This window comes from Xiphophorus maculatus, chromosome 19, assembly GCF_002775205.1.
Source record: "Xiphophorus maculatus strain JP 163 A chromosome 19, X_maculatus-5.0-male, whole genome shotgun sequence".
Taxonomy (NCBI): Eukaryota; Metazoa; Chordata; class Actinopteri; order Cyprinodontiformes; family Poeciliidae; genus Xiphophorus; species Xiphophorus maculatus.
The window spans coordinates 3,137,620-3,165,581 of NC_036461.1; the positions used below are offsets into that span (position 1 = coordinate 3,137,620).

Sequence of the window (27,962 nt, forward strand, 5' to 3'; positions counted from 1 at the left end):
TAATAACTAATTAAAATAAATTTTAAACACCGAAATAGTCTAATTATGGTAAGGCTGAACAATATTACAATATCATGAAATTAGTGTCTTATATCTGTATCAATAATTTTTTGTTAGTTTTTCTGTTTTAAATATTTGGAATACTTTCTTGTTTTATCCATAGTTTTCACACCACAATGTCTTTTAATTTCTTTTTTTATTTCTAAGCAATTATGAGGAATGCAGGCAAAACCAGAAACTGCTGTTGTGCAAGTGACTCAACAGGCTGTTGCTAGGTAACCAAAGAATGAGTGAGTTGCTAAGTAACCAAAGAGTGAGAACATTATTTGATTCCACCAAACTTTCTTAGAGAGGTTGAGCCATAGACATAATAAAAGAATAGGCGCCTCATGGACCGCTCTTGCCTACTGTCGCCGACGTGACGTAGGGCCGCCATCTTGGAGTGGTCGCCCGCTCCACTCAGCGTTGTACGTTTGAGGCACAATTAAGTGTTAGCGCATTTTATTAATTATAACTAGCTAAATCCTAAGCAGATTTTCATGCTTTTTTACTAGAAACCTTATTCAAACAACTACCATAGCTACATTTACGAGGAAAATATATTTTTTTAAGTATTAAAAGTAAGTGCCGATTTCAGCCTTGGTGATATATTACCAGCTGAATTTCCTCCAATAGCCGTCAGCTAAGCCGAGCTGCATTCAGCCGCAGAGTTTGTTTTTATTCAAACTTCAGCAGTTTTCTAGTTGTTCTGCTGAGGTAGTGACATCAATTTGTGACATCAATTTGTGACATCACGCAAATTGATGTCACAAAGACACTCCGCTTTGTGGAGCTAGAATGCATCACAAAGCTGCATTCTTGAATTCTGGTCATAACCATTGAGGAAGACAGCGAGAGAGCAACTAGAGCAACTAGAAGGATTTTTTCCCAACAAGAGATTGAAATCGAAAGCTTTTCAAGATAAAAAGACAAATCCTAACAAACAAATAAAAGAAAACATTGAGCAGTTTTTGGATTTGTTCATACAAAAGGGATAAACAATGAGTCAGAGCAGTAAGGCATCAACTTCTGTTTCTGAGAATGAAAATATTCAACAGACCTTAGCTAGAGAGACACAGAAGCTCCACGGTGTCTTGAAAGAAATTTGCATGATGTCTATTGAGAGACAGACTCTGATTAAAGGAAATGAGGAGCTGAAAATTCAAGTTATAAGCTTAGAAAAAGCTGCCCTTGAAAAAGACAAGCTGCTCCAGGACAAAGACGAGGAATTACAAAAACTATTCGACGTAAACAGAACTATAAAGGAGGATAACACCACCCTGGAGCAGATAAACACCGCCCTCAAGCAGGAAAACACCAACTTAGGTCAGATAAGCACTTCATTGGAAAAGGAAAAAAGTGCCTTGGAGCAAAAAAATAGCACCTTGGAAAAGGAAATAAAAACTGTGAAGCAGGAAAATACTGCCTTGAAGCAAATAAACACCCCTTTGGAGAATAAAAGCACCACCAAGGAGCAAGTAAACACCGCCATGAAGAAGGAAAAAGCTATCCTGGAGAAGGAAAAGACTGCTCTGGTGGAGAAAAGCACCACCCTGGAGCAAGTAAACACCGCCATGAAGAAGGAAAAAGCTATCCTGGAGAAGGAAAAGACTGCTCTGGTTGAGAAAAGCACCACCCTGGAGCAAAAAAACATCACCCTGGAGAAGGAAAAAGCTATCCTGGAGAAGGAAAAGACTGCTCTGGTGGAGAAAAGCACCACCCTGGAGCAAATAAACATCACCCTGGAGAAGGAAAAAGCTATCCTGGAGAAGGAAAAGACTGCTCTGGTGGAGAAAAGCACCACCCTGGAGCAAGTAAACACCGCCCTGGAAAAGGAAAAAGCTATCCTGGAGAAGGAAAAGACTGCTCTGGTGGAGAAAAGCACCACCCTGGAGCAAGTAAACACTGCCCTGAAGAAGGAAAAGACTGCTCTGGTGGAGAAAAGCACCACCCTGGAGCAAGTAAACACCGCCCTGGAAAAGGAAAAAGCTATCCTGGAGAAGGAAAAGACTGCTCTGGTGGAGAAAAGCACCACCCTGGAGCAAGTAAACACTGCCCTGAAGAAGGAAAAGACTGCTCTGGTGGAGAAAAGCACCACCCTGGAGCAAGTAAACACCGCCCTGGAAAAGGAAAAAGCTATCCTGGAGAAGGAAAAGACTGCTCTGGTGGAGAAAAGCACCACCCTGGAGCAAGTAAACACTGCCCTGAAGAAGGAAAAGACTGCTCTGGTGGAGAAAAGCACCACCCTGGAGAAGGAAAAAGCTATCCTGGAGAAGGAAAAGACTGCTCTGGTGGAGAAAAGCACCACCCTGGAGCAAGTAAACACCACCCTGGAGAAGAAAAAAGCTATCCTGGAGAAGGAAAAGACTGCTCTGGTGGAGAAAAGTACCACCCCTGAGCAAGTAAACACCACCCTGGAGAAGAAAAAAGCCATCCTGGAGAAGGAAAAGACTGCTCTGGTGGAGAAAAGCACCATTCTGGAGCAACTAAACACCGCCCTGGAGAAGGAAAAGACTGCTCTGGTGGAGAAAAGCACCACCCTGGAGCAAATAAACATCGCCCTGGAGAAGGAAAAAGCTATCCTGGAGAAGGAAAAGACTGCTCTGGTGGAGAAAAGCACCACCCTGGAGCAAGTAAACACCGCCCTGGAGAAGGAAAAGACTGCTCTGGTGGAGAAAAGCACCACCCTGGAGCAAGTAAACACCGCCCTGGAGAAGGAAAAAGCTATCCTGGAGAAGGAAAAGACTGCTCTGGTTGAGAAAAGCACCATCCTGGAGCAAGTAAACACCGCCCTGGAGAAGGAAGCGACTGCTCTGGTGGAGAAAAGCACCATCCTGGAGCAGAATACCACTGCCTTGGAGAAGAAAAATTCCGCCCTGAAGCAGGAAAAAAATACCCTGGAGCAAATAAACACTGCCCTGGAGCAGGAAAGCACCGCCCTGGGTCAGACAAACATAGCCCAGGAGAAGGAACAAAATATCCTGGAGCAGAAAAACACTGCTCTGGAGCAAAAAAGTACCACCTTCGAGCAGAAAATCACCACCCTGCAGCACATGAACACCGACTTTGAGCAGGAAAACACCGACCTGGAGCTTGACGTGGAACAACAGAACCAGCAGCCATTTGAAGAAGAAACCCACGAAGCCAGCCAGTGGGTTTCTGACCAGCCACGGAATCAGTCGCCTGTATGCAGTCGTGGGACCAGAGGCTTCTCCAATACACTTCTGCAAATGTACCAGACAGACACTCTCAGGTACTGGGTTGAAAGATGGTACTTCTAAATTAAGAAGTACCATGAGGGCTCCAAGCTTCATGCTTGATCATCAGTAGCAGAAAAGATTGAGGACAACAGGACTGCGGAGCTTGACACCTGGGGCCTGATGGCGGAAGAGCTTAACCCTTGAAAGTTGTTGGCAGGAGAGCTTGAGGCCCGCAGGACTGCGGTGCCATGGGAACTTGAGACCATCGTACTCAGGTCTCCTTCATCACCAGACGATTCCTTTGTCGCCAGGTCATCAGACACTTATTTATATTATGAACTCTAGTTTTGGTTTTATTTTAGTTAGGCTTCGGATGAGGAGCTTGGGGCCAGCAGTGCCTCCCGGCCTGCCTCTAGGGCTTTGTAGCGAGTACCGTTGGTCTCCCGGCCTGCCTCTAGGGCTTGGTGGCGAGTCCTTTGGTCTCCGGGCTGACCTCTAGGGCTTCATAGTTAGTCCCGTTGGTCTCCGGGCTGACCTCTAGGGCTTGGTGGCGAGTCCTTTGGTCTCCGGGCTGACCTCCAGGGCTTCATAGCGAGTCCCGTTGGTCTCCGGGCTGACCTCTAGGGCTTCATAGCGAGTCCCGTTGGTCTCCTGCCTGACCTCCAGGGCTTGGTGGCGAGTCCTGTTGGTCTCCCGGCTGACCTCCAGGGCTTCATAGTGAGTCCTGTCGGTCTTCTGCCCGACCTCCAGGGCTTCGTAGTGAGTCCTGTTGGTCTTCTGCCCGACCTCCAGGGCTTCGTAGTGAGTCCTGTTGGTCTTCTGCCCGACCTCCAGGGCTTCGTAGTGAGTCCTGTCGGTCTTCTGCCCGACCTCCAGGGCTTCGTAGTGAGTCCTGTCGGTCTTCTGCCCGACCTCCAGGGCTTCGTAGTGAGTCCTGTTGGTCTTCTGCCCGACCTCCAGGGCTTCGTAGTGAGTCCTGTTGGTCTTCTGCCCGACCTCCAGGGCTTCGTAGTGAGTCCTGTCGGTCTTCTGCCCGACCTCCAGGGCTTCGTAGTGAGTCCTGTCGGTCTCCCGGCCTGCCTCCAGGGCTTCATAGCGAGTCCCTTTGGTCTCCTGCCCGACCTCCAGGGCTTCATAGCGAGTCTTGTTGGTCTCCGGACTGACCTCCAAGGCTTCATTGAGGGTCCCATCATCCACCGGAGCTTCGTCGTGGGTCCCATTGGACTCCAGGTTCCTGCTCTTCTGACGGCAGGTACTTGCTCCGCTGCCAGTGTTGCCGGTCCCATCGACTTCCCAGCCAGGTCAGGAGGTCGGCTGGGAGGTCAACAGGACCTGCAATAAGGCTCAGGAGGTCAGCCAGGATGGGACACATCCCCAAGGTTCCCGCTCTGCCGCCAGCGTCCCCCAAGGTTTCTACTCTGCCGCCGGCGTTCTCCTCAAATTCCTCTATTCCTTAGTTGTTTCCATTTAACTCAGCATTGTTTTCCACATCTGTTCTTCATTGGTGATTCAAATGATGTTTATTTCTTGTTTCTAGTTATTTTTGTGTGTTTTAAATAGGTTTCTTTAGTCTACTTACTCCTTTGTGTTTGTATTTTGGTTATTTCCCCTTGTGATCCTCCAGCAGTTGGAAAATAAGGGAATCTAAAATGATTGATTGTATATTGTAATTGTAAAGACATATTTTTCTAAAAAAAAAAAGCCTTATATTTTTGGTTTCTTTCCGAGATCCAGTGTGACATGTGCCTGAGGTGGTTCCATCAGGTGTGTGTGGGAAGCCCACCAATTGAAAAAACTTATCAGTGTCAGGAACAGACACAGTTAAAGACTTGCTGATAAATTAATTTATTCCCATGTTATAGAGTGGGAACGGATTATATCAGGCGGCTAAAATATTTGGTTCCCTTTTTTAACTTTGGCAAATAATTTCAGGCATTTTATGGATATTCAGCAGAAATATCCATTCTCTCCTCTCCATTCCCCATAACTTTGGGAAATAAAGAGCAACTGTTTCCAAATTCTCAAAAAATGCTATGTGTGATAGCATGTAGTATACTATGAATTTCTTTAATCCAGTAATCTGTCATATTTTACATATTTTACTTAAGTGACAAAAGTTGGAAAAAGACCGATTCTCTTAGCGTTTATAATTACAACACAAAACAGCGTAAAAAGACCTCGTTTATTTATGTATTTTACAGTTTTATTATTGCTTCTTTTTAAAACAACATCTGCCGATTAAACTGAATGTTACAACCTTGACATGATTACATCAGTTGTTTTAATGAAAAATCGATCATATCTTATGATTCTTTAATTTTCTAATGTATTTTTTCCATTTGCTTTTTATGTTGTGTGTTCTTTATACATGTTACCAAACATTAAAAATCATTTTTAGATGTACATTTGTTCAACTTATTTAGTTATATAACACAAAATTACAATAACAACAAAAAACCTGACCTTGTTTTAAGGCCATATTTTATTAACTAATTTTATGGAGCCAAATATTTTTAATTACTTGTATTATAATTGAGTGTAATTTCTGTTTGTTTTTAGCAAAACAATCAAACAAAACAAACAAGATCCCTAGTAAATGAGATCTTGAATCTTAAAGTTCAAAAAACAAAATCCTACAGAATAGACAAGAACGAATGTAAACATATGGGTTTCATTCAGGTAATTAGAAAAATAAATCCAAAATTGTGTCTGAAAGTATTTTTTGTAAACAAGGGAAATGTGAGTGAGTGAATAAAATTAATTTGTCTTATCATATAGCATATGCAAATATTAGGGTGTGTTTGCTGTATAAATAGGAAACAGAATGGACTGAAACACTGAGCCTTGCAGTATTCCATAAATATCTGGTAAGACGAACAAACGGGACAAAAATGAACTTATTTTCAACAATAATTTGTGAAATAATTTCAGTCACTGCTAAATTATGATTTATCTCGACTATTTATTTCAGTCGTATAATATTCCACATGATTAGAAATTAGTGCTGAAACATTTAGTCTAAAAATAACCATAATATTAATTGTTTTCTTTCTTACTTTTTCTTTCAAAGGTATTTGAATCTACAAGATGCATCACTCCCATCTGCTTTAGTGCGCATGTCTAGAAGGGGAGGGGAACAATCTTGACAAATGGCGCAGTCGGCGCTCCTGACAGGGAGGAGCCTGAACTTGTTTCTGTTGTCTGCAGTGACATCATAACCCTGCAACATGAAGGTGCGCTCATGTGACAGCCGCTCATCCCGTCCTCAGGCTGGACTCAGGTCAGTAGATCACGTTCCCTCTCTGTTCCCGTTTGTTTTGCTCGCTGCTGGGTGTCGCTTGTTTCTGCAGCAGCTGCTCTCTAGATCATTCTGTGTGATGTCGTCTGAATTGCTCACTTCCTCCACAGCGATCATGTTAACACCAGCTTTTACAGGAAACAAGTTCTTGCATGATCTCAACAGTATGACTGAAGAATGGAGGGAAATTACTAAGCGTGTTTTGGTTACTCTCTGTTGCCAATAAACCACCTCACAGAGGGATGTGACCCCGGAATACCAAATGAGGGCTGCAGTCTAATGTTTATTATATTGTTATTATTGGCTCTTATTTAACTGAACCATATTATTCGAAACATATTCGACGATTAGGCTTATGGTCGAGTAATGCTGTTGTGCAAAACAACAATGACTCTTCCATTAGCTCCACTTGACCCCTGAGGGTGTGCTGATGTTTAGGTTATGAGGTAGGGCCTCCCCTCACCGGACTGGTTTAGGCAGCAAATCCCTCACATTCTCGACTGGATTTATATCTGAGGAATTTCAGGGCCATGTTAGCAGTTAAGCTAGTTGTTGTGCTTTAGAAGTGCTAAAATTGACAGTATCTTTGCGCAGGAGTTCAGCTACGTACTTTCTGAAGTGTATGCAGATACATTATAGGTAATTATATGTTCATAGCACAAGCAGCTGTAAAATGCAGACAACAAATATTTTTCTATCATCTGGCGCCCGCTCTAGTAGCGCCCCTATATTTTTTGCGCCACTGTCTCTGCAGGATGACTTTTCTTACATGTTCCCCAATGAAGTGACTTGGTCATGTAACAATTAATCAAATTAATCGTGACGAAAATAATCCTCAGCTAATTACTAGTCAATTAATCGTTAACTGGAGTATAGAGACTCAAAAAAGGGATTTTTTCTGAAAGAACAACACAAATATAAAACATTTTGCATTTAAGATAAAACACCCAGAACTTGGGCGTGCCGTGGTGGCGTAGTGGTTAGCGCGACCCATATTTGGAGACCTTGAGTCCTCGTCGCGGGTTCGACTCCCGGACCCGACGATATTTGCCGCATATCTTCCCCCTCTCCCTCCCTGTTTCCTGTCAGCCCACTGTCATATAAGGGACACTAGAGCCCACAAAAGACCCCTGGAGGGGTAAAAAAAATAAAATAAATGGTGGCTCTATTATTTATTTATTTATTTAAACAATAACAACAAAAACCCCCCCAGAACTCCTTACCTGGCAGTTTTGGCTTCACTTGGTTCAGATTATGTAAAAAATAATCTCCTATCAGGCACATTTTGCTATTCAATTGTCAATGCATCAGCTCAACAGTAGTGATGCTAAGTCAAGAAGAAAGGGCTCTGTGCTTAAATGATCAAGCATTAACTAAAAGAATGCTACGCTATTGCATTTTAGGCAAGAAAATGTTTGTTTTCTAATTTAAAAAGGAACTGAATGCCTTTATTATTTGCATTTTAACGTACTGTATTTCTAATGTTATATAAAATAAGCTAAAGTGGTTAGCAAAAAAATGATTAATCGTCAGAATAAAATAATTGTTTTCTGTAACCCCATAGACATGCATGATATCTTTGTCAAAATATGATGCATACATTTAGGTACCAAACTAAAATAGTTCTGTAATTTTGCAGAATTGTTTTAATTCAGCCACTTTCTAGCATTTAAGGTCCTGTCACATGATTTCAATCAGATTAATTATAAGCCTCTGGGCTCTTACAAAACCTTCATTTTAGTGTTTAAGCCGTTCAGACGTGGATTTTCTGGTGCTTTGGATCATTTTCCTGCTGAAAAACTCCCAACTTGATGGTCAGACGTTTTCTCTCTTGATTTTCTGATAGAAATTGTAACAAATCATCCAGATTCTGGGTGATTTGTTGATGCATTATTTGAGTAAGTTTGGTTACTCCGGTTAATCCTGAAAAGTTTCCCAACTGCTCTGTGTTTTTGTGGATAACGGCGCTCACTGTGATTGCTTGGAGATCCAAACCCTCAGAAAAAAGCTTTGTACCATTTTCAGACTTAAAGAGTCACTGTCATCAATTTGATTCAGTTAAATTCACAACATTTTAAAGGGAATTTTACAAGCAGAACCAGAACAAGTGGAGAAAAACTACAAAGAAAACAAAACACTGATAGTTGAAATAACAGTAAATAATACAAATTGTAGAGCAGAAGAAGAAGAAGAAGAAAGTGAGGATAAGTGTTCAGTTTGACCTCCAGTAGCCTCAGCTTATGGCAGCGTAATTACAGAGACAGATCAGAATAACTGAACTGTCAACTTTATCAAAAAGGAAAGAATTAAAGAGGAAGTATTATGTAAAATGATTTTTTTTAGCTTTACATCGTGTTATACTGTTTCTCCCTCATTTAAAACAAACCTGGAGTGTTGCTTTGATTTTTTCATGCATGTTGAGGAATCCTTTAATCTCCATGGCAACCATTCAACTGTGCAAAACGCCTGGGTGGACCTAGCCCCGCCTTCAAGGATGAAACTCCTCCCCCACACAGCTCCTTCAGACTAGCCAGCAGTAATTAGGAAACGCCTGGTGGAGCAACTGAGCTCATTATAGGAGCTACTTCTCAGTGAAATGCTGATAAAAACATTGATGAAGGGTTAATAAAGGAGCAATGTTGTTATTTAGATCAGGACATGATTGTGTTGCTTTTTTGCCTGCTTCATGTTGTCACACAGGTTCTATTGAACTCGTTTCTTTATTCTTGCAGCAGTCAGACCCATAAAATAGTTGAATCATGGTTCAAAGAAGGGAGCAGGTTGGTTTTCGCAGCGGCCTTGGGCTACAAGCTCATATTGATTGCCAGGCTTACGAACTAATGACATGGGATGATTGGCAGTTTTACTGAATTGAACGGCTGCCTCGGTTATTCTGACGAGCGTCTGGCTCACGTCCTCCTGCCTGGTGAATGCAGGTAAAGATCAGCTCACATTGTCTGACTCTCCCATCTCCTGCAGGTGCAGTAACAGGGGCTAAACAGTTAGCATGGGGAACAAAAGGAGGAAGGACGCCAGCTGAGCTCCTGCACCAAACCAGAAAAACAAAAATGGCTCAATCAGTGAGACGGCCGGAGACGTTAGGAGCCATCAAACTCAAACCTCAGGCGGAAAAAACCAGGAGCGGCTACTTCTGCAACGTGAAGAGCAGGTATCTAAGACAACTGACTGGCTGGTTGAAACCCAAATAAATGTTTCCAGAGGTCATTAAAGGTCAACTAAGCCTGCCCACGTTCCCAAAATCTAACAAAATTGATGCCAATCAACTCAATTATGTTTGTGCAGGAAACATTTTTGTTTGTGCTGCTTTTTCTTTGAAGATATTAATGAAAGTTTAAAGGTCAAAAGGTCAGCCAGCCCCACCCACATAAACCAAATCTAACAAAATTGGTGTCAAGTGTTTGGGCTGTAAAAACGGTTTTGTTTGTGCTGCTTTTGCTTTGAAGATATTTGATCATATCTTATGGAAACCTTTTTATTAATATTTTTAAAATAACAGCAGCACAAATAAAAAAATTCCTGCACAAACATTTGACACCAGTTTTGTTAGATTTGAGGAGGGTGGGGGCCCAACTGCTCTGGGCCTCCATGGCAGCATCATGTGGGTGAGAGGAGCCCCATCTTGGCAGGAAGTGTTCGGCGGCTCCCACTCCACTATAAATAACTCACAGCAGACTGCGGATGCTACACTGCTCACACTTTGGTTCTCCAAGTCCGAAATCCTTGAAGCTGCGCCTCAAAATAAAATCTGTGAAAGAAAAGAGTCGAAAAATGAAAAGATACATGAAATCAAGCAAATATTGTCCAATCTTTGTTCTTTTTTGATGCTATTTATTGTAGATCCAAAACTTAGAAAGGATTTTCCACCGTTGTTGCATAAAAAATCGGCGTCTCGCTTTCAAATTCTTTTGGCTTCAAATGTACTTTCAGTCATAAGAACAGGATTTGGGTTTTCCTGGGACAATTTGTCATCCAGAAAAATTTGTTATCTTGACATTTATCAAAATCTTTTCTTTTTTTTTTGCGTTCTCCACCTTTCCATGCGTAAGTGCACAAAATAAATTGTCCAGTTTTCCATAAATTCCCTTAATAATTTCCTTCATGAAACAGAAAACTCCATTTTCATCCTAATCAGCTCACAAAATTAAGTTTGAAACTTGGACTACACCCTAAAAGTAGTCCAATGTGGATCAGAGGAAAGTATTCGTAGTGTAAATTTCCACAATGGAGATTTATGAATGCAAACTAATTGTGTGGCACATTGCCCAGGTCAATTTATATTGGTAATAAATCAGTTTATATTGGTAATAGATCAGTTTTTATTTATTATAGACCAGTCTATATTGATAATAGATCAGTTTATATTGGTAATAGATCAGTTTATATTGATAATAGATCAGTTTATATTGGTAATAGATCAGTTTTTATTTATTATAGACCAGTTTATATTGATAATAGATCAGTTTATATTGGTAATAGATCAGTTTATATTGATAATAGATCAGTTTATATTGATAATAGATCAGTTTATATTGATAATAGATCAGTTTATATTGGTAATAGATCAGTTTATATTGATAATAGATCAGTTTATATTGATAATAGATCAGTTTATATTGGTAATAAATCAGTTTATATTGGTAATAGATCAGTTTTTATTTATTATAGACCAGTTTATATTGGTAATAGATCAGTTTATATTGGTAATAGATCAGTTTATATTGATAATAAATCAGTTTATATTGGTAATAGATCAGATTATATTGGTAATAGATCAGTTTAAATTGATAATAGATCAGTTTATATTGGTAATAGACCAGTTTTTATTTATTATAGACCAGTTTATATTGATAATAGATCAGTTTATGTTGGTAATAGATCAGTTTATATTGGTAATAGATCAGTTTATATTGGTAATAGATCAGTTTATATTGATAATAGATCAGTTTATATTGGTAATAGATCAGTTTATATTGATAATAGATCAGTTTATATTGGTAATAGATCAGTTTATATTGGTAATAGATCAGTTTATATTGATAATAGATCAGTTTATATTGGTAATAGATCAGTTTATATTGGTAATAGATCAGTTTATGTTGGTAATAGATCAGTTTATATTGGTAATAGATCAGTTTTTGTTGGTAATAGATCAGTTTATATTGGTAATAGACCAGTTTTTATTTATTATAGACCAGTTTATATTGATAATAGATCAGTTTATGTTGGTAATAGATCAGTTTATATTGGTAATAGATCAGTTTATATTGGTAATAGATCAGTTTATATTGATAATAGATCAGTTTATATTGGTAATAGATCAGTTTATATTGGTAATAGATCAGTTTATGTTGGTAATAGATCAGTTTATATTGGTAATAGATCAGTTTTTGTTGGTAATAGATCAGTTTGTGTCTCAGGTTAGGATCCAAGCTGCCTGCCGGTGTTTCTCAGCCTCCACGGTTCGCTAAGCCTCCCTGGGAGAATCAACCTCAATCCCACATCATGCAGAACGCCGCGGCCGGCCCTGCGCATAGCAATGACCCCGTCTCCATGGGCCGACCTCTCGACCACGTCCCCCACATCAGGAACCCAAAGCTGAGGCAGTACTACCTGCAAGGTGCTGCTGGGCCGCATGACTTCAAATTTACTTTAATTTTTTTTAAACTACTTTGAATAATTAACTGTATGGGTGGATAACTGAGATTAGTTGGAATGTGTGTTGGACTGAACTGAGATTATTATTAGTACTTTTCTGAAAGCACTTCGAGACAATATTAAACAAACTGAATTCAAATGAAATTACATTTGAATATTATTTAAATCCTGGTTTCAGCGTCGCGGAGAGGAACAAAGCCATTGAACAAAAGAAATTTGGACTTTTTACTCATAATTCTGATTTTAGATTAGATTTGAATTTGTTTGTCACTGTACACAATAATCTCAGAATGTTTTTTCTTTTGTTTTATTTTAGAATTTTGATTTTATTTTCAGACTTTTGACCCTTTTTTTGGAATGTAGATTTTTTTTTCAGAAATTTGACTTTTTATCATATTTTAGACTTTTTTCAGAATTTTTACTTTTTTATGGAATTTAGATTTTGTTTCTGAAAAAAGTCAGGATTTTGAAATTTTTCTGAGAATTTTTTCTTTCAGAATTTTGACTTTGTCAGTATTGTGATTTTCTTTTCTCAAATTCTGATTTTAATCTCAGTTATCTGACTTTTTTCTTTCTCCAGAATAATGTTAGAATTTATTTTTTTAGTGGACCTTATCCTCTTCCATACAGCTTTGTGGCCTAAGCACAGTTTTTACCCAGAGTATCTTTAAAAATTGAAACAAGCTTAATGTTTTCCCTCACAGGAACTGCGTGGGAGCTGAGCAGCACCGTAGCGACTGCGGAGCGCGTTGGTTTACCAGCAGATGGCAGCACAGTGAGTCACCATCCTCATCACATCCAGTGGTTGTTACAGCAGCTCCTGATGAGCGAACTGATAACTGGGACATTTATGTAACATCTCTGCATAAATGGACTTTTGGTTTTGAAATGCATCTTGAGTTTTATGGGCCAGTAAGTGTTACATAGGACGTGTCCAAGGTTCAGAGTTACGATTCAGGTTCAGCAGTTCTGCGACACCATGGGGAGAACAAGTCTGTTTAAGAACTTCTACAGTAAATACAGTCGAAGGAACGCACTTTCAGGCTTTTACTCCAAGGTACCTATCAGTTTAACTTTTATAATTTACTTATATTGTATTTATGAGTTAAAATGGGAAGCTTGGATTGATTTTTTATGTCTGGTGTGATAAATCTCATATTCTCACACATTTAGAAATTGAATTAATAGTTATTAGAGCTGTAAAACATTATATTTTGCTTCTTTGAACCTCTACTGACCTAGCAGTAAAATCTGATAACATCTGAAAATCTGAGCTATATCTTGCATAAAGCAAGATATAGGAGTTTGCTTTAATTAAATAACTAATTAAAATTATTAAAATTGCAGAAAAGTTATAAGTGAAATCTGCCAATAGAACAAGACATTTTTCCCATCTTATAGAAATACAAATTACTTTGACATATGCTAAAAAAGGCAATAAAATTAATATATTTAAAAACTACAAAACAGCTTAAATCACACTGAGTTTAAAAGTCTGTTATTATAAGTAAAATTTTCCACTGGCAGATTATTTCACTTATAACTAGAACTTTTTCATCAGTATTAAAGGAAAACAAGGTTTTAAGGTAACAATAGTTGAAAAGTTGTTCAAAAGTTACTTCTAAGTTAGTTTTGTCTTATTTCAAAAGAACTAAAATATTTGCACTAGAAACTAGACCAAAAACACTTGTTAAGTTTTTGTGTTTTTGCAGTGCGTTGTATCGTTTATAGTTGAATGCTTTTGGAGAATAATTTGCAGGCACTTTGCGGCGCTCATGAATGTTCTTATTATTAATTATTTACCACTGCAGTGTATGTTGAACGGAGATATGTCATAAGAGTGTTGCAGGGCGGTAACTTTCCGTTTTAACTTGTCAGGGAATAGAAAACTGATTCACTGCATCAGTTAGTCACTGAGCGACACTCACTGACCGCCGTATTTAAACCACCTGCAGATGTTTTACATTTTCTTTTTATTTGCCTCCCAGCACCAATGAATTGCATAACACTTCAGATAATGAATTGCGATGATTGACGACATTCACAATAAAAGATAATACATGACTTTTATTGTCTTTCAACTGAAAACAAACTGTTATTTATTGCATTAGCAAAGAGGAACATGCGAAGTGTTTGAACATTAGGTGATAAAAACCGACCGGAAACCATTTTGCTGCTGCTCGTTGCAGGGTCTCCCCGGGGACACAGTGTTCAGCGTTTCGTCTACGTTCAGCAGCGATGGATCCTCAGGAGACAAGAGCAAAGATTCAACGCAACTCAGCTCTGATACCAACGTAATAAAAGAGGTATGAGCCAGCTGTTAGCATCTGATGTCCACAGAAATGTGGCTTGTGTCGATTTGTAATACAAACTAGCACTTCCCCCTCTCTTATGACTAAAATATTCAGCAGGAAGTTACTCCCTTAGTTTCCAGGCCTCACTCAGAACATTCAACTTATAAATAACAGCTAGTACTATTTTAAAGGGAACATGTAATGCAAAATTCACATTTTGCACATTTTTGTGGTTCCATTCAGGATTCTACTGCTTCTAAAAACAAACCAAGCGATTAAAAAACCCACCCAGCTGTTTTTTGGTAAGAAATTGTTGCTTTTTGGTGATTTGAAACCAAAACGTTTCAAAAACTTCTCAAATGTAACATCACAAATCAGCAGGCAGTGAGCTATGACCTGGTAACCCCAGGGAAGCCCAGCCCGTTGCCTGGCAACCCCAGCAGAGTTCTGCCCGTTACCTAGCAAACCCAGCAGAGTTCCGCCTGTTACCTAGCAACCCTAGGAGAATTCAAGGACATTTGGTCAGCAGGTTTTACAAAAAGACAAGGTCTTTGTTGTTGACTTTCCATCCAGAAACTATTTGCTGCATTCTTGTTGGTTGTGTAAGAGTATGGAACTAAATTGGGGCCACAAAGAAAAGAAAAAAAAATTTTACTCATAAAAGAAAAATTTTACTGAAAATTATATTGAAACTGTAAAAACAAATAAAATAAAAAAACACTTTTGAATCTAAAAAGTAGATTTTAACTTTTTTTATTTTCTGTTTCAAAACGGTTTTCAGTTTCAGTTTCAATTTTATTTGTATTTTTTTTTACAAATTTATTGCTCCAATTTTGCTCCATACAGGAGGCTGCACCTCTGCTTTTCAAAGCAGATAGACGTTTGTGTAATTGCACATCTGTTTGCAGCCATTTCCAGGTGGGAGAGTAAAGGTTGAGTAGGGGGCGTGGCCAACAGAAGCTTATTTGGAATTAAAGTGACAAGACGCCCTAAAACTTTAGGCAGAATTGTGCAGACTAAAATTTCATTATCCAAGAATAATTTTGTAAAAAATAATGTTATAAACATTTAATTTCATTTCAGCTTAGGATAGGTTTTTATTGATCTATCCCTAACCTGTTCAAGACAGCAATAGTTCACCTTTAATGTGATATTTTGGAGCATCGCAGATAAAACAGCCGCTTCATTTACAGCCCTCATCTCCCTCCTGTAGCTCAGATGTGACTAGAAACACGGAAAGGAGGGGAAATGCAGAAAGAGGAAGTGATCCCTCCTGTCTTTGTGGTGCACCGTGTGTCCATGTCAAAGTCAGAGTTAATCTTATCATGGCTTCCTTTCTGAAGCAGCTGGTCTCGAAGAGAAAGGACGCCTCTGTCAGTGGAAAATCCTCTCAGCTAGAACTGGACTGCGGGTCGAAGGAGAAACCGGAGGCAGATGCAGATCAGGACTGTTTGGATTCGCTCCTGGCTCAGACTCCGTCTCCCTCACCGGAGGCTGAATATGACAGACTTCTTGTAAGTGAAAGAATTGCTGCATATTCTGCATTTTGCTGATAAGTGTCTACAAGTTGTGACCTTTTAGAAAGAGATAGTTTGCACCCAGAGATTGTTTATTAGCAACCAATGCACCTGTTTTCTTACTTCAGAGATTTATTATTTACTTCTGATTAGGGTCTGAAACGATTAATTGGATTAATCGTGATACACTAAAGAAACCTGCAGGCGTTTATGTTTCATATCTAACATGATTTACAGAAAGCAAACTTATTTACTTCATCAAAATATTGTGTTTTATAGAGCTGGAATGATTAATCGGATTAATTGTGATTAATCGATTATTTAAATAGCCATCAACTAATTTAGTAATCGATTAATCATGAACATTTGTTGATAAAACGACACAGCAGTACTAAAGCCTAGACTACAAAAATATACACATTTTGCATTTAAAATAAAAAATAACTTTTTTGTCTGTAAATTTGTTCTACCCAGAAGTTTTAACTTCATCTGGTTTCACATTCTGTTAAATAATTATCCTATTAAGCACCTTTTGCTCTCGAATTATTAATTGTTAATCCAAAAATCAATCACCAGATCAGACTTACTCTGTAATGGTGTTAAATCAAGCAGAAATGACTGAGCTTGCCACATTTTTAGTTGTAGATGCATCTTTTGTATCTGCAACTAAGAATGAAAAGGGTCATTTAAGGTTAAAGGAGAAAAAAAAAGTATTTCTATTTTTAAAAAGTAATTGAATTGTTTAATTTCATCTTTTAATGTATTTTTAATCTGCAGAATATGCCAATTTTTATCTGATTAATTGATTAATAGTCAGAATAATTGATTACTAATATGTTGATAATTAATGTTACTTATATTACTAATAATCAATAACTAATATTATATTATATTAAAAGTCTTAAATGGAATATCTTCAAAAGGTGCCAATTTTTATTCGATTAATCAGTTAATTGTCAGAATAATCAACAGAATAATTGATTAGTAATATTATTAATACTATTATTATTACTAATAATCAATTACTAGTAGAATATTGTATAAAGAGGCTGGAGTACCAGGGTTTTCGACCTCTCCCCTGACGTACCGAAACAGGGTCAAAAGACCCTGAGTCCAAACTGACGACTCTGGTGGCTCAAATTAGCCTCCCTTCTTCAATTGTAAATGTGGCCGTTGACCGTCAGGCCAGAAGGTAGGAGTGTGAATAGTCCATGTTGGGGGTGGGTATCTATGATACCTACAGGAGATCAGATCTCCTGTAGGTAATGCTCTTCAGTGTAGTTTTGAAGCATACATGAAGTGTTTTTGGAGAGATGTGACCTTTTGCAGCTGATCCATGATGTTGTGCTGCATTATCCAGGTCATTTTGCCAAATGTACATAGAGTTTGCAAAACATACAATCTGTGATAGGTATTTTCCTTTCGAACCTAAATAAAAGAAAGAACCACAGACAACGTATATGAATTTTACGTGGAGCTTTTGCAAAAGGGGAAGGCTTTGTCAAACTTCTCCTCCGATCAGTTTCACAAAGCGTTCTCAGCTGCCCTTACAACGGCTCCTGTTTTATTGTCAGAGAAGGACAGGCAAAGGGGCAGTCCGGAAAAACAACAGAGGTCGTAAAACTTCTAACCCAAACATCTAACAACCCAGGTCCAGATGTGATATCTGATCAAAGGTCTGAGCCCGGTTCAAATCTCGGTCAATACTGTCAAGAAAACAAAATACGACTGTTCACAGGTATTTACTAAATTAGGGGGTGTTCTTGCAAAAGGGCTGAGAAACTCAGTGTTATCTATTTCTCGTAAAGTTGAACAGACAGTATTGACCTCCAGGTCATTTAAAGAAGAGAACACTTTAAACAGAAAATCACAAAGATCTATAGACTTAATGTGAACTAGAGTAAGAAAATAAAATGATAATACCAAAAAATCTCTAACAATCTGTTTCAAGAAATATGCAAAGGTTTTTCTAAAAGAAATTGGTAATGTTTTTCTTTTAAATAAAGCTAAGAGGGTTTAAAATGATAGTTTAGAAATAAACTAACCAAATTAATTGTGTTGATCCACCTCAAAAAAATCATGCAAAAAGTGTAAGCAAAAGAAATCTGGGAGACTTTGCACATGCAAATTTGCATGCAGCCTTTTGTGCTGTGGAGGATAAATAGGTGACTGCTTCACCTATTTAGTTCACAAGAACTAATGGCATTTATTTCAGTCATAATCTTGCGGGGGGTGACCAAGGTTCCATCACTATGTGACAGCTGGTCAGCAAACCTGGCAAACATGATTGACATGGCAGCACTGAATGCACATGTGCTTTATCAGGCATGCATTGGGGTGCAGGAGAGACGGGTGGACTTCCTGGTTGAGCTTGCAAAAGAGTTGGGTAACTCTCATGTGAGTGAGAAGAAGGCATACAAGGAGAAACTGCTTCGGCAACAACCTTCCACACCCAGCTCAGGCAAAAGGGCGAAGTGTCAGGTCAACCATCGATGCAGGATGCGTGTCCTGAGGCCGAAACATCATCAGTGACCCCTCACACCCCCACCATGGACTGTTCTCCCTGATGCCCTCTGGAAAGAGGTTCTGCAGCATCCGGTGCAGGTCCACCTGGTTCCGAAACAGCTTTTTCCCACTTGCCATCAGACTGCTGAACTCTTAACTGGACTGCACTCAAAAACTGGTCTCCACTTTATACCTTGCACATGTACAGAGCTAAATAACTTCCATTTTATTTTACTCTGGAGTAACCTCACAACATTGGAACCTCAAACATTGTCCTGAGCCGTATGCAACGAAATTTCGTTCTGTACACACCCTGTGCATTGAAAATGACAATAAAGTCAGTCTAAGTCTAAGTCTAAGGAACAATTGTGCAACTGTGAGATGCGTTTAGGCCATTAACAGGGTACTTATAAGGTAATGGCCTTATTTACAGAACAAAAGCGCCTGCTAGCTAAAATCCTTCAGGTCAGTTGGCCCATCTCTGGACTCCAAAGGTAGAAATACAAAATGGCCTTTCTCTGGTACTCCCAGTGAAAAATCTGCAGAATTAGTTTTTTTAATTGAATTGATAAATTGCCAGAATAATTAACTACTAAAATAACAGTTAGTTGCAGCCCCACTTGTGACGGTGCATCATGTCTGCCTTGTTATTTGAAAACTAACATAATTAATCCCAGTGATATGATACGCTAATATGATACGCTAATGATATGATATGTTACCACAAAGAGTAGCTTAGGTATGTTGGTATGTGGGGCCCCAAACAAAAACCCGCTTAGGCCCCCAAAAAGGCTTGTTCGGCCCTAGACATAAGCTGTAAATCAATAAAAAAAAACCAGATTCTTATATCTTAAGATTTAAAAAATCATCTTGTTTTTGTTTAATCCATGCTTTAAAATAAACCTGTTCATGTGACTGTGCTGCTGGCAGGATGTGGAGGCGGTGCCGCTGCCAGATGGACACCTCTGCCTTCTGGCTCTCCCTCCGGAGTGCTGCCAGGGCGAGCGCCCGGCCGCCATGTTGTATCTCAAACTGTTCTGCCGTTACATCACCGACGGAAAGGTGAGGAACGACTAAACATAAACTCTGATTTCAGCTCCGTGGACGTCTGAAATCCCATCTCCTTGTCTCTGCCAGGGTGTGGTTTCTGGTATCCTGGTGGTGACGCCCACTAAAATCTTCTTCGACCCGTCCAAAACCCATCCGCTGGTGACGGAGCACGGCTGCGAGGATTACCTTCTGTCTTGCGCTGTTGACAGTTTGGCGTCCGTCTCTTTCTTCTCTGACGTTTCACACGTTCACTTCAGCACCTCCCAGCAGAGGTCGGTGCTGTTTCACTGCTGCGCACAAATGAGACAAATGGGACTTACTATTTCATGTACAGTTGTGAAATTGAGCAAAGTCGTGAAACAAAGTGCGCCGCACCAAAAAGGATCAGTACCTGTTGAGTTCTCTTCTGATCAGCTATGCAATTCTTTCTCCATTTGTACTTAAGAATTGTTTAACTGTTGCAAACCCACAATATAAGCTTGTTTTACCGCTTGAAAAGTATATTTTCCTGTGTAAAAAAAACCCAAAAAAACATCCAAGAGAATATTTTTTTGTTGTTGTTTCAAAATGCCAAGCTACAGTACAAAAACGCCTCTGATTTTTAAAGAATAATAGTAGAAACACACTTTATTGTAAACGACTTTAACATCTGGTATACAGATGGAAAAGATGAGTAATTTATTGTTGTTTCAAACAATTAATGGTTTATTAGTCTAAAATTAATTCCAGTCGACTAACTCAGTGGTTCTCAAACTTTTTTCAGTGATGTACCCCCTTAAAAATATATTTTTAGTCAAGTACCCCCTGACACGGGCAAAACATTTTTGGAATTAAAAAGAGGTACAGTGCTGTAAAATCACTGTCTGATTTATTAAAGCCAAACAACTTATATCAGTGAACCTGACAAATACATCCATATTACAAACATTGCATGGTTAAACAAGAAAGAAAAACAGAAGACGGTGACCACCAGGAAGGTATAAAACCAGTCAAACAGTTTTATTTTAAAGGATATTGAAACTAAATACTGAATATAAAATTCAGTGCATGAACACACATTTATATTTTATCGAACTTTTCACAAAATAATTTTTCCCAAGACTTATTATGAGGAGCCTACTGATTTTTTAAAGATATTTTGAAAAGCTTCACGTACCCCCTGCAGTACCTCCACGTACCCCCAGGGGTACACGTACCCCCATTTGAGAACCACTGGACTAACTAGTAACGTTTTCAGACGTACTTTAAGAGCTGTAGTTTGGCCGCAATCCAGCAGAGGGCGTAGCTGGTCACCCTTTTTAATTATGAAGACACAAAGATGGCGGCTATATAGCAGAAGAGAAACGGTCCAGAGTCCGGTTTCGTATATAAAATGCACTTTATGCGGTTCTGTTTTGAACCGACAAGCTCCTTAAGTAACATTATGGAAAATGCAAATAAGCAAGGTTGGTTTTGAGAGCTGTCGTGAGTTAATGCATCTCATTTAGCGAAGTTTTAACCGCAGGCTACTTCTGTATGAGCATCTCTGTTCATGAGGAATTAAGTGTTTCGCATTTTTTCTTTTCCTCTTTTATTATTCAACAACCTAACCTGCTTTATTGTGAGAAAACAACAACTTTCTGTTTATTTGGTCAGTATTTGTATGACAACGAGGTATTAGGGCTATTAGGGAGCAAATTTCAGTAAAATGTTTAAAAAGATTTTTTATTTATGTTATGAAAAGATGGTTGATCTTGTTACAAGAGAAAACTGGTGGATCGATGAGCTCAGCCAACTTTACATTCAGTTATTAATTGATAACTTGCCTCCTTAGTTCAAAGAAAAATCTAAAATAGCTGATTTTGTTGTTTTCATTGCAGAAGGAGAGAAAAAGCAAAGAACATATTCCAGAAGCTCAAATCCACTAAGAATCATGGAGGCAAAAAGCCGGAGGATTCCCCCCCGGCGCTGGTTTCTGCGGCTCCATCGGCGCTGCCCAGTCCCACCCTGAGCCTAACCAACCAGGTTTCCCAGCAGGACGAGGCGGACAGCAGAGACACGGACGATGTGGACGGGGGGCTGGACGGCGGCTCGCTCAGGGTGCTGACCAAGGATCCTGTGGGCGGCCTGGCCGTCCTGAGCAGCGCCGCCACTTTCTGCTGCGGCGGACCAGAGGGCACGGAGAAATCCTCTGAGAAGAGTCAGACTGAAGGTAAGGCTGGATGACATGGTGTTTTAAAACTAAAACCATGAAGCTCAGCAATCTAAATTAAAGTAAACCTAGTTATTTTTAATTTATCAGAATTTTGCCCTTGTTAAAAATAAAAATTTCCCATCTGGGCCTAACTGGTGGGAATACCATCTGCTCTTTTTTTACGTCTGCTGGTTTCATGTTGGCTTCTTCTTCTCTGGACGTCTGTTTGCTTTCCAGCTCCTCGAAGGCCGTCGGCGGGAAGCCTCGGGGGTTTGATGTTCGTGCGACTGCGGGTTCAGTCGCCTGCAGGGAAGAAGAGGTCAGCTAAAACTTCACCCAGGAGGGACACCTGGCTCACTCTGACGCAAGAAAGGTACAGAAAGGAAAAACAATATCTGCAGCAAAACCCACAGACAATACTAGAAAATATGTAAAGAAATATAGACTTTTAGAATGGTTTTTCCTCAGTTTTATTCAATATTTCTCACTTTCGGTTTATTATCTAGTTGTCATATTGTTGCAAAGCACTGTGTCCCTTTTCTTTTATATATCATGCATACATTTACGAATTAACTCGTAATATTGATAACTTAACAGCTAAAACCAATGATAGTCATCGTCAGGAAGCAGTTTTTTGCCCTCCAGCAGGAAATGGGACGGGATCCATGCGACGTCACGCTGCAACTGGTCTATAAACTGTATATATATATATATATATATATATATATATATATATATATATATATATATATATATATATATATATATATATATATATTATATAACTGATGGTTAATGTTGAAAGAAGCAAGAAAAACTGAAATGTTTTGCTGTTTGGCTTTTGATTTTGTCAGATTTATGGTGAATTTGTTCTGCTTTTGGGTTTTTTTGCAGGGTATTCCTGCTGTTTTTACTAAAGTAAATGAATGATTCCAACTCATTTAAAGTCACCACTTGTTAACAGGTGACTTTTTAACATGCAGATTTGCTATTTTTTCCTCGTTCGAATAAGAGAGGAGCTCAGGAAAAGCAGAGCTGATATTAATTCCTTTCTTCTCTGCATCAGCGTCTCCTTTCTGCTGCAGCTGTCGCTGTTGTTTGTCATCCCAGTAATCCTGACTCATCCTGCTTCCTCTGCAGCTCCGACGAGCTGCGCTCCTTCCTGAAGCTTCACCGGCCAGACCTGCGTCTCCTGGACGAGGAAGAGGAGCCAGACCACGACGAAGAAGAGTTCGTTCTCATAGAGGACAAAGGAGAGGAGGATGCAGAGATGTTTCAGACGCTGCGCGGCTCCGCAGACGACTGGGAGGTGAGCGGGACCCTTTCCTACCTGTGGATTAAAAACAAGAGGAGCTAATGTGGCTTCTGTGTTTCTTCTTTGGAGATGGTGTTGATGGAGGAGAATAAAGACAAGCTGTGCGCAGTGATCGACAGGGAACCCGAAGGGGTCGGTAACATTGTGGAGAACAGCCACGTTCTGCAGGTTTCACATGTCAGAGAGGTGAGCGACACTCCGCCATGTGATCCCACTGTTGACACAAAGCACACATGCACTTTGAAAAGGCTCGACTTAGTTGAGCTCAAAGGTTTAATTACTGCTTTGTTGCTTTTAATTCACTTTAAAACTTAGTAAAGTTCAGATTACAAAGGGCTGCGGCTAGTGATTAATCGATTAATCTATTTGTTATTCTGTACAATATTGGAAATACATTAATGAAATGCAAATAAACAAATGATTTAATTCCTCTATGATTAATCAATTACTAAATTAGTTGCTGATTATTTCAATAATCTATTAATCATCCCTCCTTTATTGATTAATTATTTGCAGTTCAACTCGTTTTAGGAACTCAACCAGATAAATATTTCACACCTTTTGACTTTAAATGCCAACATTGTAAAGTTTATGTGGGAGATACAGTCAAGGTTTATAATAATTAAACTTTTTCAGTATATTCTGGCTTGTGTAAACAAATGTTGAGAATAATAATCCTATAAAACATTTACATTCTGCTTCTTTTAGACAACCTGGAAATAAAAAAAACATTTATAAGTTAAAATGTTTCACAGGCTGCTGATCTGTTGCATAAAATCCCAGTAAAACCCATTGAGGTTTTTGGTTTGAGTGGTAAAAAGTGAAATGTTTGTTTTTTTCCAGCTGTGTAAGGAGCTTCCCGCCAGGACGGTGGGCCGCGCCTGGCAGCTGGCGTACAGCACGTCCCGGCATGGCGCCAGCCTCAAGTGTCTCTACAGGAAGCTCAGCAGCACCGACTCTCCTGTGCTGATTGTCATAAAAGATTCTCTGGATGAGGTAAAAACTGTAACAGAAACTATAAATGTGGTGCTGCCTGGTTTTATCGGCTATTCTTGATCAATTGTGAACTAATCCACCAGCTTTTTGGGGCCTTCCTGTCTGATCCTCTGAAACCCAGTGAGACGTTTTACGGTACTGGAGAAACCTTCCTGTTCATGTTGCATCCTCGTTTTAAGGTAAGCTAATAAAAGAGAGGCTAAATGGAACAAACTCCAGCTTTTAATGTTATCATTAAGGGAAAAACGTTTCCAAAATGACATCATTTGTGAGATTTCTTTATAACTTAGAGTAGATTAGTATGGAGGTTACCAAAGAGCATTAAGCAACAGACAAAGCTCCAAAAATATGTGAAGAAACATCAACTTTTAGAATGTTTTTACTCACTATTAAATAATTTCTACATTCATTTTGCAAAAATACTAACCTCATGAGTCCTGTGGCGGAAAACTTTATTATCATTTAACGTATTATAACAATAATATGTTAAATGATATATAAAATTGTATTTTAACACAGTTTTTTGTATTATAATTGTTTTCAGAATACAGTTTTTATTATTAAAAAATATATAATATTTCATATTAATCATATCCATTTTTTTGTTAGAAACATTTTAGTTACATTTAAATAAGTTATTTTATTTAAATGTATTTTATTCTATTTTTTTTCTCCGTCTCTCCTCTCCACAGCGCCCCCTGGCGGCCCCACTTCCAAAACCACTGTATTAAGATACCCTGCAAAGCAAAAATATCCGTGCCTTTTATTTTTTTAATCTTATAACATCAACCCGTTTTTATAGTTTTTTAAAACTTGTTTTTAAATGTTTCAACAGTCATGTGTTGTTACTGTTGCAGGGAAAATGTACCAAATGTCCATTTAACTCCTAACATTCTTCCTTTTTCTACTTTTTTCAAATTTTGCTTGTCTTATTCTCATTTTATTTTCTCTAGTCCATCAAGGCAGCTGAAAATGAGCAAGGCTGCTACAACACCAAAAACAATGCATCTGCTGTCCAATTATGCGGATGCAATAAGCATTACATTAATTAATTTCATGATAAATTAAAACTAGCTCTATAATTCCCATTTGCATGATTTTTTTTCTCGTTCTGCCAAACAGCTGGATGATAAAAATCTACAGTCTTTCTTTGGTCTCTGTTTTTAAGGACAATTTTGTTTACAGAGACTTAATAGTTTGTACTATTTGTTTCTTTTGTTGTTTATTTATTTTGGATATTTAAGATGTCTTCTCTTTAAAATGTTTTCAGAGCTTCAGGTGGACAGGAGAAAACTCCTTCTTCATTAAAGGAGACCTGGACTGCTTCGCTGTTGGCGGTGGAAGGTAAAAACGTTTTTTAGGAGGAGATAATCCTTTATTAGTCCCACATGTGGGACATTTAGGCCGCTTGGCAGAAAAGTTGGGACATTCTGCAGGTTTTTCATTTACCACTTATGCCAGTTTTTAAAATACAATATAAGAAATACATTAAAATATGCAAATAAACCAATAATTCAGTTACTTTTTAAAATAAGAAAAACAACATTTTAGAATAATGTAAGAATAATATTTGGTAACTTGTATTGAAAATTGAAATCTACAATAAAATATGCCTTATAATAAAAGAAATATATAGAAAATACGTTTGTTTACTTGAATGGTCAGTTTGCTGTTCTGTTGACCTTTAATTGAGTCTGAATCCAGATGTTAGCAATTAATCAATAACTATATTAGTCGACAATTATATCAAATCAATTAGTTTTGAATAATCAATTACTAAGTTAGTTGACAATTATTTTGATATTCGATTAATCGTGATTAATTGTGATTGTGAGTAATGACTTATTAAATGAGTTGATTTCTTCAATAGATTAATCATAATTAATTGATTACTGAATTATTTTACAATTTTAATAATCATGACTAAATAAGTTGATAATTATTTTAATTGATTGATCATGATTAATGATTACTAAATTAGTTAACAATTGTTTCAATGATCAATAAATAATGATTAATCAAATTATTTTTTCATTAATTGTGATTAATTGGTTAACAAATTACTTGACATTATTTCAGTAATCAATTAATCGTGATTAATTGGATTGATCCTGCTGCTCACCCAGCCTCTGTGCGTCTCTCTCTCGCCCCCTAGCGGTCACTTCGGGCTGTGGGTCGATGAGAACCTGTATCTGGGCCGCAGCAGTCCGTGCTACACCTTCAACAACTGCTGCCTCTCTGAAACCGACGATTTCCGCATCATGGAGCTGGAGGTGTGGACATTCAGCTGAGGACACGGCTAATTGCTCGTCTATATCGATCACATCTATATAGATGTATATTACTAGACTGTCCTCAGCCAAACTGCGTGCTCTTAATGTAAATTAGCATCCTCATATTGTTTTATAATTGAACATTAACACGTGTAAATACAATCCTGCCTTCTTAATGCATGACTAATGTTAAAATACGTACGAGATCTGAGGAGTTCATCTGCTCTTCATCATCATATCTGCTCTTCATCATATCTGCTCTTCATCATCATATCTGCTCTTCATCATCATATCTGCGGTTTTTCGTCCAGCTGGAAAGGAGACGATCCGTTTTTCTGTTCTACGGTAAAACGCTGTAGAAACTGGAGGACGAGCGTCATCACTGCTGCTCAAGACTCTGACCGATCTACCTGACTTACATCATTCAGTGGATTAATTCATGGAAATCTGCACAATGTGAATTTGAATGGTTGTTCAATGGATCTACACGGCTGGTAAAACGTTTGCTTTGACTCGTCATCACCTGCATAGACGCCATTTTGTTCAAATTTCCTTTTTTAAGTTGGAGTGATTATATACGATAAAGTATTACGGCCATACTAATAAAATAAAAACTAAAAAAATTAATTTGAGAATAAATTCATAGTACTATGGCTTTACTATCAATACTATGAATAAAGTACTAAATTAGTTTATTTCAATCGATTAACGATTCATCTATTCATAATACTATGAATAAAGTCGTAATATGAGAATAAAGTCATATTTTGAAAATAGTCTTAGTATGACAAAAATGAACTGAAACATTCAAGACCAATCATGACTTTATTCTAATGACTGTTTTATATTGCAACTTTATTCTTGTATTATTTTGACTTTATTCTTAGTTTACTCTTAATATTAAGAGGCCGTTGGAAACAAATTACGAGACTCGACCCTCGTATTTTTATTTTCTTAGCGTGGCCCTAATGCTCCGTCGCAGTTATATAAAACAATTGGGTTTTTAAAGGCAAAATTTAATTCACAGCTTTGAATTTATTGATAATTTTCTCTAATCTAAACTGCCTCCTATTATTTGGTTAAACATTTCTTATCCAGCTCCAGAGAAACCACACTTTTGCTGCCATCCATAAATCTGGATGGATATTTGACTTCCCCTATTTTAATGCTTATGACCAGAACTGTTTATTAGATTGTTGAGAAAAAAAGACTAATTTGTACAGAAAAAAATTGTATTTATTATGGAAAAATGGCACCAATAGTTCAGGGAATAACTTGTTTCTCCAAAAGGCTTTGTACAGGAAACTGAAATGACCTGGTTAAAGTTCTGGAAAGTTTGTAGTAACCAACTTGTTCTATACTCAAATGTAAATTAATGACGTAACTGAGGCATAAGATGAAAACAAAAAAAGTTTCTTGTCTAATACAGTAAAACAGGCTCTATACCCAAAACATCTTTACAGTTAAAACATCAGTTTTGTCTCCTGTAAATATGAAGCAAGTGGAATAAACGTGAAACAATGCTCTTTGGTCTGATCACATTAATATCTGCACACTACACATTTTTAATAAAATAAATGAAAAAAAAAAATCTACATTTTATGAGCCAGAGTTTGAATGTTTTGC

The 27,962-nt window shown here is 38.3% G+C and overlaps 2 protein-coding genes across 5 annotated transcripts; both read left to right on the forward strand.

The window, feature by feature from the left end:
• The first annotated feature begins 36 nt into the window (after positions 1-36).
• Positions 37-9,600, forward strand: LOC111612178 (polyamine-modulated factor 1-binding protein 1-like). Of its 2 annotated transcripts, XM_023352409.1 has the most exons (3): positions 37-3,292; positions 6,447-6,519; positions 9,517-9,600. In XM_023352409.1, the coding sequence occupies exons 1-2, from the start codon at positions 1,041-1,043 to the stop codon at positions 6,484-6,486; spliced, it is 2,292 nt and encodes a 763-aa protein (XP_023208177.1). In that variant the 5' UTR covers positions 37-1,040; the 3' UTR covers positions 6,487-6,519; positions 9,517-9,600. The 2 variants fall into 2 exon arrangements, with proteins under 2 accessions (XP_023208177.1, XP_023208176.1); XM_023352408.1 differs by lacking the exons at positions 6,447-6,519; positions 9,517-9,600 and adding an exon at positions 6,310-6,395.
• LOC102228449 (nuclear receptor coactivator 7-like) lies at positions 9,517-27,859 on the forward strand. 3 transcript variants are annotated; one of them, XM_023352410.1, is made up of 15 exons: positions 9,517-9,706; positions 11,976-12,175; positions 12,918-12,988; positions 14,403-14,519; positions 15,851-16,021; positions 19,460-19,591; positions 19,667-19,851; positions 21,439-21,770; positions 21,990-22,125; positions 22,893-23,061; positions 23,137-23,253; positions 23,911-24,063; positions 24,147-24,242; positions 25,334-25,407; positions 26,219-27,859. In XM_023352410.1, exons 1-15 carry the CDS (start codon positions 9,606-9,608, stop codon positions 26,352-26,354), a joined length of 2,190 nt encoding a protein of 729 aa, XP_023208178.1. In that variant the 5' UTR covers positions 9,517-9,605; the 3' UTR covers positions 26,355-27,859. The 3 variants fall into 3 exon arrangements, with proteins under 3 accessions (XP_023208178.1, XP_023208179.1, XP_023208180.1); XM_023352411.1 differs by having other exon boundaries at positions 15,854-16,021; XM_023352412.1 differs by lacking the exons at positions 9,517-9,706; positions 11,976-12,175; positions 12,918-12,988 and adding an exon at positions 13,163-13,270.
• Positions 27,860-27,962: the final 103 nt, after the last annotated feature.

Coding starts and splice junctions, on each gene's coding strand:
- LOC111612178 (XM_023352408.1), top strand. CDS start 1,041: ATGAGTCAGAGCAGTAAGGCATCAACTTCTGTTTCTGAGAATGAAAAT. Junction 3,293..6,309: donor TACCAGACAGACACTCTCAG/GTACTGGGTTGA, acceptor TTTCTTTCAAAG/GTATTTGAATCTACAAGATG.
- LOC102228449 (XM_023352410.1), top strand. CDS start 9,606: ATGGCTCAATCAGTGAGACGGCCGGAGACGTTAGGAGCCATCAAACTC. Junction 12,989..14,402: donor TACCAGCAGATGGCAGCACA/GTGAGTCACCAT, acceptor TGCTCGTTGCAG/GGTCTCCCCGGGGACACAGT. Junction 24,243..25,333: donor TGTTGCATCCTCGTTTTAAG/GTAAGCTAATAA, acceptor AAATGTTTTCAG/AGCTTCAGGTGGACAGGAGA.